Genomic DNA, 21,626 nt, shown 5'->3' on the forward strand with positions numbered 1-21,626 from the left:
AGCAGCAGGCCCACTATGTGTGCATTTCACTGGCTTCAGAGATGTGGAAGAGAGGAAACCTGGTAACCCAATAGCATAATAGCCAGAGCACTTCCATTCCATGCATTCAACGAAAATTCACACGCCGGCATTGTTCCAGGCTTCCGGCATGTATTAAGAAACCATCCAGACACAAACCCCCTCCCTAGAGGCATAGTCAGTCATTCTAGTGGGGGAGGGAGACAATAAACCAGATAAGAAACATGTTAGATAGTGATCAGCAATATGGAAGAAAAGGGGACATGAGCAAGGTGGGGATGGAACAGTGGGGGCTCACATTTTGGATAGGGATGGGCTGGGAGGCTTACTGAGAAGGGGCTTTTTACCCCCACACAACCCTTTGAGCAGGGAAGGGATCCCACATGTGTTGTACCTCTAGTAGATGCCCAGCATCACCCATTTATACATGCCATGTGTATTTTTTTCCTTTTCAATGTACAGATGAGTAAAGTGAGGCTCAGAGAAGCCAAGTAATTTTTCCTAGGTCACACAGCCAGTGTATGGAAGAGCCCCCAGGACACTGGAAAGCCCATGCTTTCTCTGCAAACCCACACTTTCTCCGTGAAAGAGTTAGCCAGGCCAGGCACCACTGACTCACTTTATAGGGAAGGAAACAGATACCCGGAGAGTCTTAGGTAGAGGTCAGGGATGCTGTTAAACAACCCACATGCAGAGAATTGTCTCCACAACAAGGAATTACCCTGCCCCACGGTCGAAAACATCGAGGCTGAGAAACCAGAGGTAGAGGGAGTCTTCTACAAGGGAGGTAGCTCATGGCAATGCTCTGCTCACGACCCTCTCAGGCTGCCCATCTCGCTCACAGTGGGCTGGGGGAGGACAAGGCCCTCCTGGCTCTGTTCCTGCTCTCTGTTCCACCTCCTGTTCCTCAGAGCCTTGCCCCTACTTGCCATCAAATGTCACCCTCGCAGGGAGGCTTCCCCACCGCCTCATCTAAAGCTGTAGCCTGGTCCAGCGTTCTCCATCCTCCTCCCGTGTTATAGGGGTTCCCACCTCACCGACGGCCTGACACACTAAGTTACTGTATTATTTTCTCTTCCCCACAGGGAAGGCATGTTTGTTTTGTTCACTGTTGTACCCCACTGCCTGGTGCTCAAAACACATTTGCCGAACGAATGAATACATCCACATCACACCGTCCCTGACTTGCTCCTCTCCTTGTGCCTGCGACCTGATTCCTGAGGCCACCATCTTGTCAGGAAACCAAGGATCATGCTTGAGCCTTCCCTTTCTCCTTCTGATAGCTTTATTGAGGTGTAATCCACATACCGTACAACTCATCCACTTCAAGTGTGCAATTCAGTAGCTCTTCCTAATCAGGTGGGTATTCATCATGTGACCACCATCAATTTTAGAACATTTTCCTTACCTCTCCCCTCAAAAACCCCATAGCCATTAGCCATCAGCTCCTAGTCGCCCCCGCACCCCAGGCCTAGGCAGCCAATAATCTACTTTCTGTCCGATACATGTGCCTATTCTGGACGTGTCAGATAAATGGAATCAGACAATACGTGGTCTTTTGTGACTTTTTCAGTTAGCATAATGTTTTCAAGGCTCCTTCATGTTGCAGTAGGTATTAGTACTTCATTCCTCTTTTTACTGAATGACACTCCATTGCATGAATTTCATCTTATTTATCCATTCATCAGTCGATGGACATTTGGATCGTTTTTGTGTGCATGTATGTTTTCATTTCTCTGGGGTATAGACCTAAGTTGCTGGGACATATGGTAACTCGATGTCCAACCTTTTGAAGAACTGCCAGGCTCTCCCTTTTCTCTAAGAAGTCATATCCAACCCTCCACCATGGGCTGGGGTTCTCCTTCTTGCATCTCCAGAAACCGCCCGGCCGCTTCTCACCTGGATGGCCACATGCTTCCTACCCGGGATGTCTCTCCAGTGGGTCCCCCTCAGCTGCACATCGGACTCACAGGGAGAAGGAGGTTCAACATCCCAGGGCCCAGGCCACCCCCCAGACCCATTACAGCAGCCTCTCTGGGCAGGCGGGGGTGGGGTGGACCCAGGTGTCAGCCTCTCCACGGCTCCCAGCTGATTACAAGCACAGCCATAGTACCTCTGTCTAACTCATCCTCCATGCTGCCACCTTAGTGCAAGTCTGGTGGTGTCACCCGCACTCTTCTTGAAAGCCCCTCATGGCTCCCTGTGGCCCTCCACAAAATCCCAACTCCCTGGGATGCACGCAGGTTTCTGTGACCTCCACCCGCCTGCCTCCGTCCTGCCGCGTCCCCTTCCTGACTCGTGTGGCCCCTCGCCCCACCACTCCATGCCTTCAGACACACCGGTCCCCCTCCCCTGGCTGCTCTCTGCTCCCCCTGGGGGGCTGGCTGGAACCCCTCCTCCACACTGACTGTAACCTTATGTTTACTGGCCAGTCCGTGAGCTCCTCCAGCCCAGGGCCAGCATACGATCCGTCTCTGTATCCTCAAGCTGCAGCTTGCCTGTGGGTTTGTCGGGTGGGTGGGGAAGGGTGATGAGTGAGGGAGAGAATGCCTGCTGGTCTCCGGAGGGACGGGAGCCAGGTAGGCAAGCCCAGCCGTTGCCAGACCGTCGTCTTCTGAGTCCCAGCACTAATCCTGGGGCGGCCAGCAGGCCCTGCCCGCCGCGCCTCCCGGACCAGTGAGGGTCAGGTGCGCGTCCACGCTGGTGGACTGGCCATTCCCCGCCGCGTTTCCCCACCTAGCCCCAGCGTGCTTCATTCCCTAGCTGCGGCCCTGGAGCCGGCAGGTGTTGGCAGAAAAGGGGGCACTGTGAGTGACCGTCCTTCTGCAGCTAAAGGCAAAGGGCCCCAACCTAGACATCAATCATGTAAATCCACTTTCAAAGGGCCTGAGTGGAGTGGAATGTCCCTCGTCCCTTCTTCAGCCATAAATCTTCAGGCTGCGGAAGGTAATTGTCCTCCTCTTGAAGAAGCTATAAAGGGCACGGCCCGTCAACAGTTGGCAGGGCAGAGACTATAACCGGCCCCCTGGGTGGGGCCCCGACTGTGCGCCCTCCGCCCGCTGAGCTCTCCTCCCCCTCCACCCTGGCGTGGGCTGCGCCATCTCGGGAGGGCCTGTCGCGAAGCTCCACTGCTTGTTCTGGAGGCTCCCACGGAAGCCTTCCATTGCCCCGTAAATAACCGAACCCCCTTCCACTGCTCAGCCATGCTGACGCCTCTTCACTTCCCGGGGCGAGAGGAGCACTGTAAAGGGAGTCCAGCTCTGCTGTGTGACTGTGGGTGACTGACTTCCCTCTCCGGGTCTTGGATTGCCTTGAGGTGAAGAGTTGAGGAGGGTGGACTGGCTGACGGAGAAGGGCCGCTGTCAGCTCTGACGTCACAGCCCGCTCTCCTGACAGCAAGGCTGTAGGAAGGTCTTCCCATGAGGGCCTGAATTATCCCCGTCGGTGGCGAGACCAGGGTCAAACCCAGCAAAACATAACAAGCTGGAAAATCACTCCTCTCTGTATCTTCATTTCTTCTATACCTGGCCTCAGGGTAACAGCAGGGGAGAGGGACACAGCACTGGACGAAGGAGCCTCCAAGACCTGAATTCAATCCCCGCTCTGCCCCTTACTGACAAGCGTCACTTGGGGCAAGTAATTTTTCCCTCTGTGGGACTCAGTTTGCTCATCTGTGAAATAGGGATATTTCACACTTCATTCACACAGGCACTTGCCGAGCGCCTGCTCTGTGCCTGGTCCAGGGCTTGGTGGGGGAGAGAAAAAGGTGGGTAAGGCACGATGCTAACTCTCAAGTTGCTCACAGTCTGGTAGGAAGACGGCCAAGCAAAAGGGCAATTGTAATACAGTGTGGCGAGTGATATGATAAGGATCATAATAAACACCATGACAACAGCTAGCGTTCATTTATGTCTTGTTAGTGCTCGGCACTCTGCTAGGGGCTTGATCATTTCATTCCCTCCTGTAACAACCCTCTGGGCTGAGCATGGCAAACATCCCATGTCACCGGTGCTCAGGGAAGGCAGCCCGGAGGAAATGGTGTGTCTGCTGGGAACTGAAGCGGGTATGGGAGCTTTGGCAGGCAGAGACTGAAGGGCTGGGAGGGAGCATGGGGACTGACCAAAGGCCTGCACACGCCTGGAGCCCACATGGCTGGAGCCCACGCAGGAGCTGGGGTGGGGAAGGGGCTGGTAGGCAGCCAAGCCATGGGAAGGGCTCCGTGGAGCCCTGTGGAGGATGAGCCAAGCAGCCAGCGAGAAAGGCAAGAAGACCTACAGACCTGCTAGCGGTGGGAGCCCCTTCTTTGGAGGCTGTCATCATAGTCCCTAAGGGCCTGGGCTTAGGGACTTGTGGCCAGAGGGGACTGATGGCCATGTGCGTAGAGAGTGATGCAAGCTAATGAGATCCTGCATCCAGGCAGCCTGGCAGAGCCCTCCAGGTTGTCCCCATTCTAGCATCAGTCTCATTCCCAAAGTGACCACTGCCCCGCTCGCCATCTTGGCTATCAATACACTGACTAGCACCAGGAGAGAGGGGCAGAATGGGGAAGACTGGGAAACCAACCACAGTCCTGAAAGAATAGAAGCAGGTAGGATCTGAGCAAGGAGGCACGTCAAACCCAGGGGAAGGACGGTTTGATTATTAAAGCAGTGGTCCAGAGACGATCAGAAAGACATCAAGTTACATCTCTGCCTCATATCACACATCCAAATAAAATTTAACATCTGTTAAAGAGTCGCATGGAAGTCAACAATTGGAAAACAATGTCCAGCAAGAGAGAACTGGTTAAAATGCGATGTATTGCTATCCTGTGGACAACTCTCGAGTCATTAAAATCGGTTTTAGGAAAATATTTAATGCTCATGAGAGGTTATTAAGTAAAATAGCAGACTACCAAAAACGACACGGTTATGATCACAGTTTTGTAGACTGATTTCCCACAATATATATGGAAGAGTGCTCATGTGAGTCCACGTGGATGGCACATACTCATACTCACACGCGCACGTATCACCAAAAGTCTGACATGAAACATACCAAAATGATAATAGCAATCATCACAAGTCATTTTTACTTACACAGACTTATTGGGGTTTTTTGCAAAAATTCTACAGTGAAGACTCATTGCTTTTATAATATGGAAAAGAGATAAATGTTACTTAGAAAATTAAACTATGCTGGCTCTAATATTAAAATAATTTAAACACTTTGGTGAAAGAAAGTGAAAATAAATCTGGGGAGCGTACCTCATGAAGGCTGGAAATCCAGTCGCCCAAGGAGCTCAACATTTTCCTAATGCCCCTCCACGAAATGACCAGGTATGACTATTAATATTCCTGGAACCTGACAGAAACTTGTGCTTCTCTGGAGAGGAGACCTCTTCCTGCGTCCCACAAGATGGTCCCAGCTGACCCAGGGGAAAAATGAAGTCCATGATTAGCGTTTTTTTCAATTAAGATTTATCTCCTATAAGATTTTCTTAACATTTGATGCCTGAAGTTACTGATATATTAGAATCTAGTATGAGATGATATCAGATTCAGTCCTGATTATATATTTAACTCTATTAAGTTTAATATGTCACCATTTCAGTATGCACTGGTTCTCAAAAGAGTGAAGACTACAACAGCCTGAGTCTCTGGTTTTCACAAGTTCTCCAGGTGATTCTGAAACTCACCAGCTGGAAAGCCGCTGGTGTTGCTTGTGCTTAGGTAGGGGGTCTCAAACTTCGCTGTAATTAGAATCACTTGTGCAGATTTTAAACCTGCTCGTGGCAAGACGGCATCCCAGACCGCTAAACTCAGATTCCGTAGGTTTTAAAGTTCCTCAGGGGATTGCAATTCAGCCAGGTTTGCGAATCAGTGTTCTACTGAGAGCTATCTGAAATCCAGGTGCTAGGTGAGCCCGAGAAACAGCCTGGGGTCTAAATGACTTTGTGTGTTCTCTGTCTCCATCTGCTGGCCATTCTCCCGCACTGCCATATTTTACCTGTAAAGGCGCGCGGCTGGCTTCTACTTTTAAGAACGTTTGCCGGGTGAAAGAACCAAAAAGAACTGACATTTTTAAGTAATAAAAATAGCCACAGAACGTATTATTGTATATAATCGGATGGTCTGAGTTATAAATGCAGTAGGATAACCCGTCTAGAATCTTTTCTGTCCTTAAAACTAAAAGCAGCCAAAAATGGTTGGCCGTGACCATTACAATGAGGCATGTTGGACCCCATCTTCTGAGTACAGTGAGTCGTTTCTGAATGAATGGCTTTTCTCCATTTAAAAAATATATTTAGTGCTACTGTAGCTGGCATCCTGTCAGCTGTGGGTACCTAATGGTAAACAGACACAGTCTATACGCTGAGAAAGACATCGAGAGAGAGAGAGAGAGACCGAGATTTTTAAAAACTATTATTATAGACTTTTGAGGGAGTATATGTTCCGTGAGTTTCCACATAGAGTTATGTAACCACCACCACAATAAGGATTCCAAACAGGTCCATCCACCCCCAAACACTCCCCCATGCTTCCCTGCTGTTGAATGCTTCCTCCATCCCAGTCCTTAGCAAACACTGATTTGTTTTTCCTAACTATGATTTTGCCTTTTCCATAATGCCATGTAAGTGGAATCATACAGTATGTAAGTTTGAGAGTGGCTTCCTTCACGCAGCACAATTTTCTTTCTTCTGCTTGCTTTAGGTTTCTCTTATTTTTCTAGAGCTTAAGTTTGGAATTGAGATTATTGATTTGAGACCTTCCTCCCTAATTTCGCATGCTACAAATTTCCATCAAAGCCCTGCTTTAGCTGCACTTATACATTTTGACATGTTGTAGGTTTGTTTTTGTTCAGTTTAGACTATGTTCTAATTTTTTAATATCCCCTGAGACTTCCCCTTCGATCCAGGGATTACTTAGAAGTATGTTCGTTTCCAAGTATTTAGAATTTTTATTTCCCAGTTATTGATTTCTGGCTTCATTCCTTTGTGGTCAGAGATCATATTGTGTATAATTTTACTTCCTCGAAATTTGTCGAGATTGGTTTTATGATCCAGAATATGGTCTATTTACTCTATGATTGGTTATGAGGAAAGAGTAAGTGTTGAATCTCCAACTATAATTGTATGCTGATCCGCCATCTCTCTTTGCAATTCTACCAGTTTCTGCTTCATGTAGTTTGAATATTTGTTGTTAGGTATATAGCCATTTAGGATGACTATGTCTTCTTTGTGTGTTGACCTTGTCATTCTATAGTGTCCTTCTTCCGTGCTGGTAAATATCCTCGCTCTGGGGTCAGTTTTGTCTGATATTAATATAGCCACTCCAGCTTTCCTTTGATTAATATCCGCATGGTATTTTTTTGTTTTTTGTCCTTTTATTTTTAACTTACACTATTTACTTAAAATGGGTTTCTTATACACAGCAAATAGTTAGGTTTTAAGGGGTTTTTTTTGTGTTTAATTTTTTTTTTTAACATCCTGACAATCTAACTAGCATAATTTAGGTCTTTTGAATTTAATTGTTGACATGTTTAGATATAGGGCTACTGTTTTATTATTTGTTTTCTATTTGTTCCCTATGTTTTTCATTCCTGGTTTCTCTTTTCTTCTGGTTTAGCTGAGTATTTTTTTGTATTCCATTTTAAGTTACCTATTAGTTTTTTTACTGTATCTTTTGTGTAATTTTTAAATGTGGTTTCTCTAGGGATTTCAAAACACTTCACTTTTCATAGTCTGTTTAGGATTAATATTTTATCACTTCAAGTGAAGTATAGAAATCTTACTACCATACAGATCCCTATATCCTACCTCTTATAATTTTCATATGTACTGTATCTACATTCACTAAAACCTCATCAGACAATGTTGTGGAAATGAAACTTATATTATACATGTTATAATGGGCTCAAGATGAGAAAATAATCGATTATATTTACCCAAATAGTTCCCATTTCTGTTGCTCTTCTTTCATTCCTGAAGTTTCAAATTTCCCTTTGGGGTCAACGTCCTATTAACAAAATATTATCATATCAAGAGGTTAAATAACGGGGCGCCTGGGTGCCTCAGTTGGTTAAGCGACTGCCTTCGGCTCAGGTCATGATCCTGGAGTCCCAGGATCGAGTCCCGCGTCGGGCTCCCTGCTCAACGGGGAGTCTGCTTCTCCCTCTGGCCCTCTCCCTCATGTGCTCTCTCTCTCTCTCTCAAATAAAAAAATAAAATCTTTAAAAAAAAAAAAAAAGAGGTTAAATAAGAAAAGCAAGAGGGAGAGAGAAAGCAATTGTCATCACTCTCTTGCTGCCGGGACCACACTTCCTCTGGACGGAGAGAAGAGTTTTCTCCCTGTAGTGTTAGGTACCGGCCTGGCTGCAAGAGCCCCTGCCCCAGTGGGCTTTCCAAGGGGCTGCTGTGGGGGAGGGGAGAAGCAATAACAAACGGAATTTCCCCCACTCTCTGACCTACAGGGCCCTCTTTGCTTTTCCTAAAGCAGGAAATAGCTTTTCTCTTTTGGTCTGCATCTGGTCTGCAGGTCCAGGTCTCTGTCTGCTTGGAGTCCAGGCCAGGAGAGACCAGAGGGGGGAAATGGCAAACTTAGTGCCAGGTTGGTGGTGCTCTGAGTTCTCCTGTCCCTCGCTCATGGTCCTGTTTACTCCTTCCCTTCATGACAGCTGCATCTGGAGTGGAGAGATAGGACCAGGACTGGAAGGAGAGATGGATTTGTATTTAACAGACAGGGGCGTGGATTTATAAAGGCTGGAAAAGTGCTTCCATGGGGCACACTAATTTAGGGAGAAATTCTCTTTTCTTCTACAGTGTGGTGGCTAAAAGGCGGCTTCCTTGAATTTTTGCATTCACTTTTGTAGATGAAATTTAGAATCATTTTGTCATTTAAAAAAATCTTATTTTGATTTTGATGGAAATTTAAATTTATAGATTTGAAGAGAGGTGGTCTTTTTATAATAATTGAGTCCTTCCATCTAGAACATGGTATACCTTCTCTTTTTAATGTCTTCTTTTGTGACCATTGAAAAATTTTTAATATTTTTTACAAAATATTTGCATTGGCTTTGTTTAAATTTATTCCTAAGTATTTTATTTTCTTGTTACTATTGTGAATGGAATCTTTTTTGACATAAAAAAACACATTCGTTATTGCTGACATACAGAAGAGCCACTTGTTTGGGCATATTTGTAAACGGCTACCTTAAGAATTTTTTTTTTTTTTTAAGATTTTATTTGACAGAGAGAGACACAGCGAGAGAGGGAACACAAGCAGGGGGAGTGGGAGAGGGAGAAGCAGGCTTCCCGCGGAGCAGGGAGCCCGATGCGGGGCTCGATCCCAGGACCCTGGGATCATGACCTGAGCCGAAGGCAGTCCCTTAACAACTGAGCCACCCAGGCACCCGCTACCTTAAGAATTTAAGAACTTTTATGAGGTCTATTATTTTCTGAGTTGATTTTCTTGACTTTCGGCAAATAGTGATTTGTGAATTCAGTCTCTCAGACTGGTGTTCTACAAATAATGGTAATGCAGAAACTCTCTTCGAAAAAATTTCTTGGAAAATTCTATCACTGGTTTAACCATCTCCTTGGCCATTAAATCTTGTATAGTGTTAGGTAATAATCCTGATGACTGGCTTGCTTGTGTCGATTCTGACTTTTTAAGCAAAGACACTGATAGGTATATTTTATGCTGTTAACGAAGTATTTTTTATTTATTTATTTTTTTTAAAGATTTTATTTATTTGGGAGAGAGAGAATGAGAGAGAGCACATGAGAGGGGGGAGGGTCAGAGGGAGAAGCAGACTCCCTGCCGAGCAGGGAGCCTGACGCGGGACTCGATCCAGGGACTCCAGGATCATGACCTGAGCCGAAGGCAGTCGCTTAACCAACTGAGCCACCCAGGAGCCCTATTTTTTATTTTTAAAAAAGAATTTTGATCAGAAAAGGACATTGAACTTTATCGAATGCTCTTTTGGCCTCCATAAAAATGACCATTTGGGTTTTCTTATTTGACATGTTAACGTGATAACATTTTGTTAATAGATCTGCTCATTCTAAAAATGCCAGCATTCCCACAGTAAATCCTAGCTGGTCACAGAACCAACTGCAGAGCCGTAGTTCACAAGGGAAGGCTTCTGCAAATGATCCAAGCTCCTGCAGCTTTGCCTTCTTTCTGCAGAGGGGTCTACCACCCCCACCCCCGCCCCCCGCCTTTGTGCCATGAGCTGTTGTTGCTGATGGCCTTGCTGTAGTCCTTGGGTGTGCTGGACAGGAAAGGCAAATGAATGCTGAGTATCCGAGACTTTGGCCCCAACCCGAATATAATGTCCTTGTCCACGGGAGCTGAGGATCCCTTTCGTTTCGACCTGAAGACTCAAGCTTTGTACTAAAAGCAGACAGAGGCTCCTTCCCCAAGATCCCACTCCAATCTCTCTCTAATGAGGAGACAGACATTCAAGCCCAGGAAAGACATCAAAGAAAAGCATTAACGAGGGCACCTTTTCTTACTGAGCGCCTGCTCTGTGCTCCAAGCCAGATGCTCCACTCATATCACGTGACCTACCCCTGACACTCTGAGGTACCGCTCTCCCCAGCTTCCAGAGGAGAGGTCAAGTAACTTGCCCACGGATGTCGTTATTAAGTTACAGCTTTGTCCTTTAAAACCCAGGTGTACTTCCAAAGCTTGTGGAAACTGGATCGGTAATTTCTCACCGGCCCTCAGAGATGGGTCATGAAGCAGAACTAGGGAAGGGGTTATTGCTGCCCTGTTAAAACTGTGGCCTCCCACACATCTGGTCCTTTCCCTGGTCCATGGGGGACCTGTAGGGGGCAAGATGCACGGCAGGATACCAAGGTCCTGGGGCAGTGCCTCTCCCACACGGCTGGATTCAGCTTCCCGAGGCAGCCCAGGTAACACCTCACCTGAAGGAGCAGTCAGGACAACCCAGCTATTTGTCATCACGAAAGGTCATGGTGTGTTGAGAGTATTTCTGTCTAGCCCTCTGAAAATTCAAGGAAAATAAATATCTGACGTTTATTGAGTACCAGAAGCTATTCTAAGAACTTTCCACACATTAACTCATTTAATCATTGTAACATCCTTATGAGGTAGTCACTCTTATCCCCATTTTACAAGATGAGAAAACTAAGGCACAAAACGTTCACAGATAGAAAGCGGCAGAGCCAGGATCTAAGCCCAGGCTCTTGACCACTGCACTGTATTAAGGAAGTGAAGGCCAAGTGAACCAGAATAGCTAGAACTCACAGAGCTCTTATGTGGGGTTCTGCTCAGGGTCAGCATTCATGCACAAATGTCAGAATCAAGGAAGCCCTTGCCCTGGTATCCCATGGGAGGTTTCTGCTGCCCTGTAATCACCACAGGACCCCTGCTTTCCCATTAACTAATACCACAGAAGAGGTTACAACGTGTGCCTTCCTCAAGTTCTAAAAGTGGGTAGAAATTAGGGAGTTTCTTTTAGTGGTCACAGAAAAGGTTCAAAAGTAAGTGAGGTGTCCTAATGCAGTCAGTTTGTTAAAAACGAAGGCTCTAGCCATCTGTACCTGGATGACCCCTTCTCCAATTTTTTTAAATATCGAAAGACAGTTCAGAACTTAGCATTCTGAATGAGGATTCAGAAGTGAAGCTGAACTTTCTATTGTTTCTGCATCAGACTCAGTTCTAACTCTTCATCGTCTGCATGGCCTCCCTTCAGGATGGCAGCTTTCCTGAGGCCCCGGCCCCGGGCGTCTGAGGGAGCTCCAGCCCCTGGGTTACCCCCGCAGTGCCATAGACAGAAGTCAGCAGCCCATCCAGGCAGGAACTGTACCCTGATACCTAGAATTCCTAGCAGCTGACCCCCGGTCTTTCCCTGCATATGGACTCACTAACATCTGGAGACCTGGAAACCTTTACGGAAGGGAAAGGTTTTGTTTTTGTTTTGTTTTTAAATGAGATTTAAGATAAATAGCAAATCATCAAATCAAACCATTCAAAGTCTTTTCACAAATATTTTATCAAGAAACTCACCAGTGAGAGCCCCCCAAATAGTGGCTATCTACGCCACATTTTTGCTTTTATGGAAGTGACAAGTAAATGAGCTGCTACTAAGTATGTATCCCTTCAAGAGAAGGTTTCGAGATTCATCATCAGATCAGTACAGTTCAACTTGGGCCCCAGGCCTCTGTAACAATTCGTGTCCAGAACCATCCCCAAAGAAAAGCAAATTTAAAGAATGTTTTATAGGGGTGTTTTACTGTACCTGTGGTCTATTTCTTTGGAAACTGATTGGTATTCTACCAATAGAAAAGTGGGCCTTCAGTTGCCAGACTACTCTGTTTCCCAAACTGCCTGGGCAGCACTTCCTGAGCAACCAGCAACACAGTGGAGGGAAAAGAGCAACTTAGGGGCAAAGGAGAAATGCTGAGGACACATGTATGGCCTAAAATAGATATTTTAAGCTAAATAACAATAGTTAAATAATGTATCGCCAAAACCTTTTCAATGTATCTTGATTCTTATTTATCCCAGATCAAATGTAAGTATGGAATAATTTTAATTGGTTCTTTTATGTATCTAAATTCCTACCTGAAATCAATTCTCACAAACTGTTGGAGGCTAAGAGATGAATGCAAAATTTAAATGTAAATAATTCTTCAGTGAGAAGTGACTTTTATAAGTGCTTAGACATGATCAAAATGTAATTTAAAAACCTTTCTTTCTAACCATCTAAATTAAATAATTCTTTTTTAAAGCACAAATTCAAAGGTGACGAAACCACCATCAATTGAGGATAGGACCACACTTTCCCACGGGACATCAGGGAACAGAGACAGAAATAGGTGTTACAGCCAGGGTGAAACAGACACGGGCCTATTCGGGCAGCCTCTCTGTGCCGGGGGTCAACGCTTCTGTGAGTGGGTTGTGGGGAGGCGTGGAGAGGCTTCCAGGGTTGGTACTGGGGAGCTCAGTGCAGTGGCTATTTACCAATCTGTAAGGAACTTTTCAGTATTTTAGCATCTGAAGCAGCTACCCCAGTGCAAACTGGCTGAACATCAGCTCTGCGGGAAGATTTCTATAAGTGCAACTTGATCTGAAAACAGAGGAGATTGCGGGCACGCTATTTTTCATTACTTTATTATAAAAGAAAAACAATTCCCAGAGACACAATACACAACATTCTAATCCCTAAATTCCTTTGTTTTTTGTCTCTACCTTCTGAGGCTAAACGGCCTTCACGACCGCCCAGTCTGCTCAGCCCACACTCAACCCTGTCTCCCAGCTCCGGCTGCACAGGTCAGAGGCTCCAACAGTCTGGACTGTGGCCAATGCCGTGGAACCACTCTCTAAAGTGGTTGAGCCCTTGAGAAAAATTTAGATAGACGCTAACCTATTCTAAATAAAAGTGAACGGGTTGTTTCTGCCCCTAAAATTAAATCCTGCATTTCTGATACTGAAGCTTGGGTCTTTCTATTACCACTCGACACTTGGAAGTATGGCGGACTATTCACCGACTTGTTAATTCTGGGAGCGCTATTTGGGATCCAGATGAGTCAAAATAAATGGTGAGGATATCTTCTAAAAAGCCCATGATGGCCCTCCTGGCTGTGTCGCCCGCCAGTGCCTGGATGCTGCTTACGTGCTCCAGGGCCCTTCTGACCAGCTGGTCTCTTTCATGCGAGCTGTGGGGTGCTCCAGGGTCCTCTCCCTCTGCTCCTGATTTTAGAAACTGTAGGATAAAGGACTGCACCATGTCGCCATTCAATTCAAGGGTTTCTCTGATGCAGGGCAGGTCTGAGGCACTGGCCAAGCTCAAGAGGTGAATCAGTGCCTGGCAGATCTGGGTCCGTAGGCTGGCACAGTACTTGAATTCCAGAAAGTCTGTGGTGTCTTCACTCTTCTGCAAGGCAGTGACCAATGCATTCCAGATCTGAACGTACTGGTCAACAGACCCATAGTGCTCTCTCTTGCTCGGGATGGAAAGGGCAGTGGCGGATCTGATGCGCACTTTGAAGTTCTTGCATGATGTTACAACTGACGTCAAGGCGTTGTAGGCCTGGGAGGTCCACGGGGCTGTTCCTAGAAAGAATCCACTGGCATTGAAACAAATGAAGGCTTAGAAATAAACAGGGGAGAGGGAGGGGGCAGAGGAAGCACACACACTAGTGCTCAAGCTAATCACTATGTTTTCACTTAATTCTCACACTAACCTTATAGGATTAGGGTGACCAATGCTGACTGTGTGATTCTGGGGAAGGCGCCGAGTAATGACTCCCAAACTTCCCATTTCCCTAAACAACCCTGCCGCACGCTCGGGGCCTCTGCTACTCGCTCCTCTAAATGGGGACTTTGGCAACCATGCAAGAGGCTTCTTCTCTGGGAAGAGGCTGTCCTGAGGGCATAAGGCTTGGTGGAGGAGCACAGACTGAATTGTAGCCCCACTTGTTCTCTCAGTCGGATGCTTCTGAGCAGTGCGCACCTGCACAATTGTATGCCCAGCCTTGTTCATGCTGACAAAAGAATATTTCTTCACCCACATTAGCATCCAGACACTGCTCTGGACACAGCAAGTCATGCATTTTATTGCAAAGAGAAAGAAAATACTATTTAGGCAGTGACTGGGGAACAGAGTACTCAGATTAACCAAAGGTGCAATTGTCTAATTTTGAGATCATGATGCCCAGATTTCTGTCTTCTCTCCCTTCCTGATGGTCTCAGGAAATCAGCCTGCTTTCTTCCTCATCAGCGCTACCACTCCCCACTCCATTTTGGCGGGGGGGAGATTCTTTTTCCTCAAGATGGGCAGCAGAATAGATTTCAGCTTCCCTAACTCTCCTAGCCCCTCCCAACTTCTCTGTTGCCTTTGAAGACAGGCAAGCAGACATGCACCTTAACGAGCTCCAACTCCACAGGTCACGTTAGGCTATTTCTTCCATGGAAAAGCAGAGAAGCTACTTCTCCATTGGCTCCCTTTTATTTTTTTAATTAAGTTTATTTATTTATTTAAGTAATCTCTAACACCCAACGTGGAGCTTGAACTCATAATCCTGAGATCAAGAGTCACATGCTCTTCTGGCTGTGCCAGCCAGGTGCCCCCTGGCTGGGAGCTCTTGGCAATAAAGGGGAGCAGAGCCAGATTTCCCTAACCTGACGCATGCCCTGCTGGTCCAGAATGGATTTAGCTCCCCAGGAACACACCTTGTTTCAAACCCTGTCACAGAGACAAACGTATAAAGCAAATGCTGGTAAGGAAAGTGAATGGGATTTGGAAGCTATGACCCACATGCCTAAGCAGCTATTAGCCACCGATGTTCTATCACGGTACACGGCAGGTCATTACTTCGATGCCCTCCTTCTATGCAGCAGCCCACTTCGGTACCAAAGGCTGACATGGGATTTCCAATTTCTACCCTTTCTTCCATGCCACTTTTTCTCCTTCATTTTTACCCCCTGCTGTTAAAACAACATACGCTCTTGTAGAAAATTTAGGAAGTGAAAGCAGAAAAATATCCTACTCATCATCCCTTTCAGAGGCAACCACTGTTATTAATTAGGTTAATTTCCTTTCAGTCCTTTTTTCTACCCATTCATTGAGATCATGCTGTAGAAACAATTTCATATCCTGTTTTAATTTGCTTAACATCAGAAGTACTTGACCAGATTATCAAAAACTTGTAAACATAATTCTAAAAGATCCCTTTGAGGGGTGCCTGGGTGGTTCAGTTGGTTAAGCATCTGCCTTTGGCTCAGGTCATGATTTCAGGGTCCTGGGATCAAGCCCCACATTAGGCTCCCTGCTCAGCGGAGAGTCTGCTTCTCCCTCTCCCTCTGCCCTTCCCCCCTGCTCGTGCTCTCTCTCTCTCTCAAATAAATAAAATCTTAAAAAAAACACCCATCCCTTTGAATATATATACTATGATTTATCTCAACCATTCCCCTAAACTTGGGTGTTCGGAACGGTTCCATTTTTTTCTAACACTGTGATAAGTAGCAATGTGAGGAACATCTTCAATAACAATGTAGACTGGTGTGTGTTGTCCTAGGGCCCTCCACCAGAGAGAAGAGGGAGACTTTCTTACCTAATGGAAGAGCAGGATTTTTAAATACATTCCCCATTGCATAACAGGCATTCCATCGGACTTTCATGGCAGCCTCAATTAGAACAGTAGAAATTAGGGCCTGGATGGACTCCTCAATGATTTCAGCAAACCTGGGCTTTTCTATGTGAGATGGCTGCAAAAAATGAAGCAAATTTCCAAGGGCCCGGACTGCATTGCTTTTTACCTAGAAAAAAATGTAAAAAAAAAACAACAAAAAACAAAACAGCATTAGAAATCTGCTTTGCCAAAATGATGTTACAGAAAGTATTTAAAAAAAACCCAGGAAGTCTTAGACATCTTAAAGCAAGACAGCCAATGAGACAAGCAGCCTGTAAAGGTGTAGCTTCTTGAGACTCTGTAAAGGTCTTGTGTGGTGAACAGCCCGTGCCATCAGAAAGGTGAGGTCCTCCACAGCTCCTCACTGATGTCTTTAGAGTAGACGTCAGAGAGCTCTGTCTTCCTCATTTTGCAGAGATGGTATGGAAGGCCCAGGGGCAATAGGGCAAAGCTGGCTTACAGCAAGGTGAGGAGGAGAGCTGAGGTTTCAAAATTCCAGTCTAGTACTTTTCCATTAGAGTCTCAATCTTTGTAGCATACTAGAATCATCTGGGGAGCTTTCTTTTTCAGAAACCAATTCCCAGGTCCTAATCCCAGAAATTCTGAACCAATGAGTCCAAGGCAGGGTTTCGTAGGTTTTCAGAATCACTGTGCTAAGTTAAGTACTCAGTACGGGTCAGGTGCTATGCTAGGTGCTTCAACACAAGCAGCTCCAAGGCCACTGAGATTCCACGTCCAAGATGAGGAAACTGAGCTTCAGAGAAGTTCAATAATACACCAAACATCACCCAGCTACTAAAGGGCAAGCCAGGATTTGAACCATGTCTGCCTGACCCTAAAACCCATTTCTATGCTTTCAATTTATTAGTCCAACCGGGGATATTCAAAGCCAAGAGTTGCTCATCTTTCTGACTTGTTACTTCTACTTAAAGATTTTTTGGAAAAAACCAAAACAAAACAAAAGCAGATTAATCTTAAAACAAACATGGGCAGATCATGGAGTGGTATTACAAACAGCAATGATATTTTTCAGGACACAGGAGACAGGAGAGAAACCGTGCAAGGTGGAGTAGGCCACATTGTACCCTCAGTACTCTCTCAGTCTCCTCTGAACAGGGATAAATTTGGTGGGACAAAACCATAATACGATAAGTATTGAATTGAGAAATACTAGTGCTGTGAGTCTACCTTGTCTTTATCCCTGGATGCTTCTATAGCTGATCGCAACATCTTCAGGAGCAGGAGACCAGAGAACTCTTCTTGGAAACTTGGGTCTGGTATCTCCCTATTCCATCCAAAGCAGGCAAAACATGTTGAATGGTAAAACCCAGTTAAACATACACATATACACATACATTCACTTAGTATAACTATCAAAAATTTGGGAAAACAGCTCAACAAATCTGTTCAGATTATACCAAGAACTTATAGTTTATATACCTTTTGACCCAGTAGGTCCACCTCTAGGAATGTGACCAAAAAGTGTATCTCAAAATAAAGATTTCATGCACCAAAATGTTCACTGCATATCAAAGCCTAAAATAATGCAGATGTTTGATAACAGGGGAGCGGTTAAATGATCACTGCACCGTGATGACGGTCTAACAATAATTCACATCTATAAAAGTTGGGAGAATGCTTATACACATTATACGTGAGAGCTCAGCAATGAAAAGCAGGACGCTATCATATGAGGAACAACAGTTGCCTCCAGGGAGGGGAGCAAGGTAGGAGCAAGGCTTTAGACTGAATGCCTCTTTTGTATTGTTTGAATGTTTTTAACCTGTGAATATATTACTTTAAAAAATTACAAATTTGACATTTAAAAAGCAGTGCAACTATTACTATGGTTTTGAATTTCTACTTCTATATTGTCCACATTTTCTATAATGTGGATATATTACTTATATCAGCATACAGTATTAAATATATATACATACACACACCAACACACACATATATAAAGAACAACTTGCTAATTTTGGGGGGGAGGGGGGAGAGGGAGAGAGAGAATCCTAATCAGGCTCCACACCCAGCATGGAGTCCAATGTGGGGCTCAATCTCACAATCCTGAGATCATGACCTGAGCTGAAATCAAGTCAGACACTTAACTGACTTGAGCCACCCAGGAGCCCCACAACTTAATTATCTTATTCCTTGAAGTAACAGAAAACAAAACAAAGCAGGAAGACTGACTACCCAATATGGGAGAATTACTGTTAGTTTTTTTTTTTTTTTATAGTAGAGATCAAAGATATCTTCCAGGGACCTCAGTCTCAGAAGTCACCCAGGGGAAATGAGTTGAGTCACGTACATGTTGACAATCAGAGTGTCTGTCAGGTTGCCCAGGGACCAGGCTGCTTTGGCTCGGACATTCAGAGATTTGTCTTGAAGTGACATCAATATTGCATTTGCTGTGTCTGCAACAAATATGACATCCTATAAGATAAAACACCGTAGTTACTTGACGAGCTCACACGGCTGCTTGGAATTCTGATATTTATTTTCTGAGAAAGATTTAAGTCTTTACCACAAATTTCTATTTGAAAATCAACATTTATTTATTCAATTTACTGTTCAACTATATTACAATTTGGACACTCACTAAAACCTGAGAGGGGGGTCTCCCATGATTTTGGTATGTGCCATGCACACCCAAGGAGCCTATGGATTTTGCTCTTGTTGAACATCTTATAACCTGGTCCGCGACAGTTACCTGTGAATTCTGTGCTTAGATTGTCACCTTGGGAAAGGATGTTGACAATGAAATGCATTTCTAAAATATACTCTTATTACACACTTCTCAGGGAGATAAATGTCACAGCTAAGAGTGAAGGAGAAATTTATCTCCTTCTTAGTAAAAATTCTATCAGCTCTCCAAATTATTACTATCACACGGTAATGTCCCATTTCTTTCTCTTTTTTCCCCAATTATTCATTAATTTAAACATCACCTGGGCACCGAGGGTCCTGGGCAGTACAGGCATTACCATATTTTATAAAGTTGCAATTAAGGAAACCAGATTAAAAGCAATGTCATGTCCTTTACCATCCAGCTCTATATGCACCCAAAGCACTCTCGCTCTGGCCCATCGCAGGCACGGGAGGGCGGGGCGGGCTCGCTCTAACCTGTCTGAGGCAGGGGAAAAGCACATAGACTCCAAGGGCCCGTGAGGTCGCAGCTTTCACTAATCGGTTCTTGCTGTCATTCAGCCCAAGCAGCATGGTGATGCACAGGATCTGCTTGTCACTCTGCAGTGAGAAAGGTTGGCAAAGGAAAAGCGAGACTGAAAGAACTATGAGCCACTGTCCTCGACAGGCAACCGTGATGAGTCTGTGTCTGAGTTCATATTTGGGAGCTGAACACAACTGAGACCTTGAAGCTACCTCGGCAGAGAGCAGAGGTTCACTTCGGACCCCAGCATTGGGGAGTGTTTGCACACACGGCATCTGTGACCTTTAACCTTGACCACAACATGACCCGGGTCACTGTATTCTGCTCCTTCGTGAAAGCTAAGAGCAGACACAAATGCCACTGGGGACTACAGAAGGGAAGCCGCCAGAATACCCTGTCCGGCAGTGGGCACCAGCCAAGTACGGCCACACACTTCACGTTATTCATCACGTTGTGCCCATTTTATAGAGGATAAAACTGTTTTACAGAAGTTAAGATCATCAGAGAGGTGGAGAGTGGAAGAGCTGGGACTCAGACCCAGGTCTTCCTAACTTTTGGCTTCGAAAGCTTTCGGAAATGTCTCTCACCTCCAAGCCTCTCCCCCCACTTCCGCCACCCGCCCTCTAAGCACAGGGAGGAAAAGCTCTCCCGAGACGTTAAGATTCTAAGTTTCATCACCACCCTCGCCCCCCACTCAAGTAGACTGAGCCCCCTTTTCTCAGAGAGCATGTTGAGTACTGGCTCAAAATGAAAAAGAATCTGAATCAGACTGAAGCTCGGATGCTCATGGCGCCACTCAGGGCTGAGGAAACACTCCCCGGGTTACCGGCAGGCTGCTGAAGGCTTCAGGCAGGATGGAAGACAGGGCGTCACAGGCGCTCGCCTGCAGGGTCGGGTGCTCGGAATTCTGCAGGGCTCTGGGCAGAGGGCCGTTCAGCATCATAGTCCAGAATGTCACCACCTGGAACAGGGGCACAGTCAAAGCCGTGGCCCAAGAGCCAACAGTGGACCCAACTCGACGCGAACACTACCACGGGGGCTGTAGTAACCAAACGTCCTTCTGTGAAGCAGCGGCTTTTTCTAATGCTTCCGGTAGTCCTTCCACAGCAATGGAAGGGGCTTCAGAAAACCATGACTGCATCCTTCCACTTGACCGACCAGGAAATGGTCTGCTACAGTCAGGCGGCCAAAGAAGATGATCGTGAGGAGAAGGGGGAAGATGATGGTGGTCACGGCAGCAGCCGCTGCTCTCAGTGCCTCACACAGATCTACCCACTGCAGTCCTCAGCGCAACTAAACCAAGTATGTGTCGTTATCTCCACCTTCACACAAGGAAACTGAGGCACGAAGAGATGGTGTAACTTGCTAATGGGCGTCAGGGTCCTGCAGAGCCCAGAGGCGGGTGCCAGAGTCCAAAGAGTGCGGGACCAGAGGCAGAGCTGGATCCTTCAGCGGCTGTTTCCCGTCTCTGCAACCTCGGGCAAGTCACCGAACCTAAGTGTAGCTTCCTCTTCAGGAGAACAGGGCAAAGCTGTCTACTTGGCAGAGTGTGGGTGAGAGGAAAATGTAACGCTATGTGTGAAGTTCCTCACATAGGGCCCAGTGCGTAATGGAGACTCTTAAACTGAGCAGGGGGCTGTTGTGAGCACTATGAAAACTGAACTCACTTTAAAGATCTCAAGGTAGGCACCCGAAGAGTACCTTGAACAGTTTCCTTCCCATGCTTTCTAAAAACCCGGGGATTTCATGTGCATTTGCAAATCTGTCTGTGGTTTGGTACCTCTACTTTCTGCCCCATGGATTTAGTCCTGAGTTTTACCATGTATCCCACAGCCCAGTTCTATCCTCCCCTAAATCCCAACTCCTAGAAACCCAATCTGGACCTTTCCCACCCCAAACCAGAAGACTTTGGACAGGTATGCTTGCCAGCCTCCAAGATGGCCCACAGTGATTCTCGCCTCCTATGTTAAGGAGGTGGCCCTCCGCCCCCACACTGGCTAGAGCTGACCTGTGTATCCAGTAGGGGGCTGTGGAAATGACAATGTGAAATTTCCAAAGCAAGGTCATAAAAACACCGCAGCTTCTGTCTTGCTCTCTCTTGATTCTCTTGCTGTGGGGGAAGCCAACGGCTGTGTCAGGAGGACACTCCTGCAGCCCTCTGGAGAGGTCCTCATGGGGAGGAGGTAAGCGAGGCCCACTGCCAAAAGCCAGTGCTAACTTGCTAGGTATGTGAGTGAGCCCTACTGGAAGAAGATCCTCGAACCCGTCAGGTTCAGTGAACTGCAGCCC

At 46.0% G+C, this 21,626-nt stretch overlaps 1 protein-coding gene across 1 annotated transcript in view; it reads right to left on the minus strand.

Moving 5' to 3' along the window:
* Positions 1-13,126: 13,126 nt before the first annotated feature.
* The window catches only part of HEATR6 (HEAT repeat containing 6), a 32,767-nt gene continuing 24,267 nt past the window's right edge, over positions 13,127-21,626 (minus strand). Inside the window, exons 15-20 of the mRNA XM_081805319.1 lie at positions 20,164-20,298; positions 19,292-19,414; positions 18,477-18,601; positions 17,351-17,447; positions 16,085-16,289; positions 13,127-14,084 (exon numbers count right to left, since the gene is read on the minus strand). Coding sequence (XP_081661445.1) covers positions 13,513-14,084; positions 16,085-16,289; positions 17,351-17,447; positions 18,477-18,601; positions 19,292-19,414; positions 20,164-20,298 — 1,257 coding nt within the window. The 3' untranslated portion in view covers positions 13,127-13,512. The remainder of the gene's footprint in view (positions 14,085-16,084; positions 16,290-17,350; positions 17,448-18,476; positions 18,602-19,291; positions 19,415-20,163; positions 20,299-21,626) is intronic.

Source organism: Leptonychotes weddellii, chromosome 15 (assembly GCF_054177405.1).
Source record: "Leptonychotes weddellii isolate Sample4059 chromosome 15, ASM5417740v2, whole genome shotgun sequence".
In the NCBI taxonomy this organism is placed as follows: Eukaryota; Metazoa; Chordata; class Mammalia; order Carnivora; family Phocidae; genus Leptonychotes; species Leptonychotes weddellii.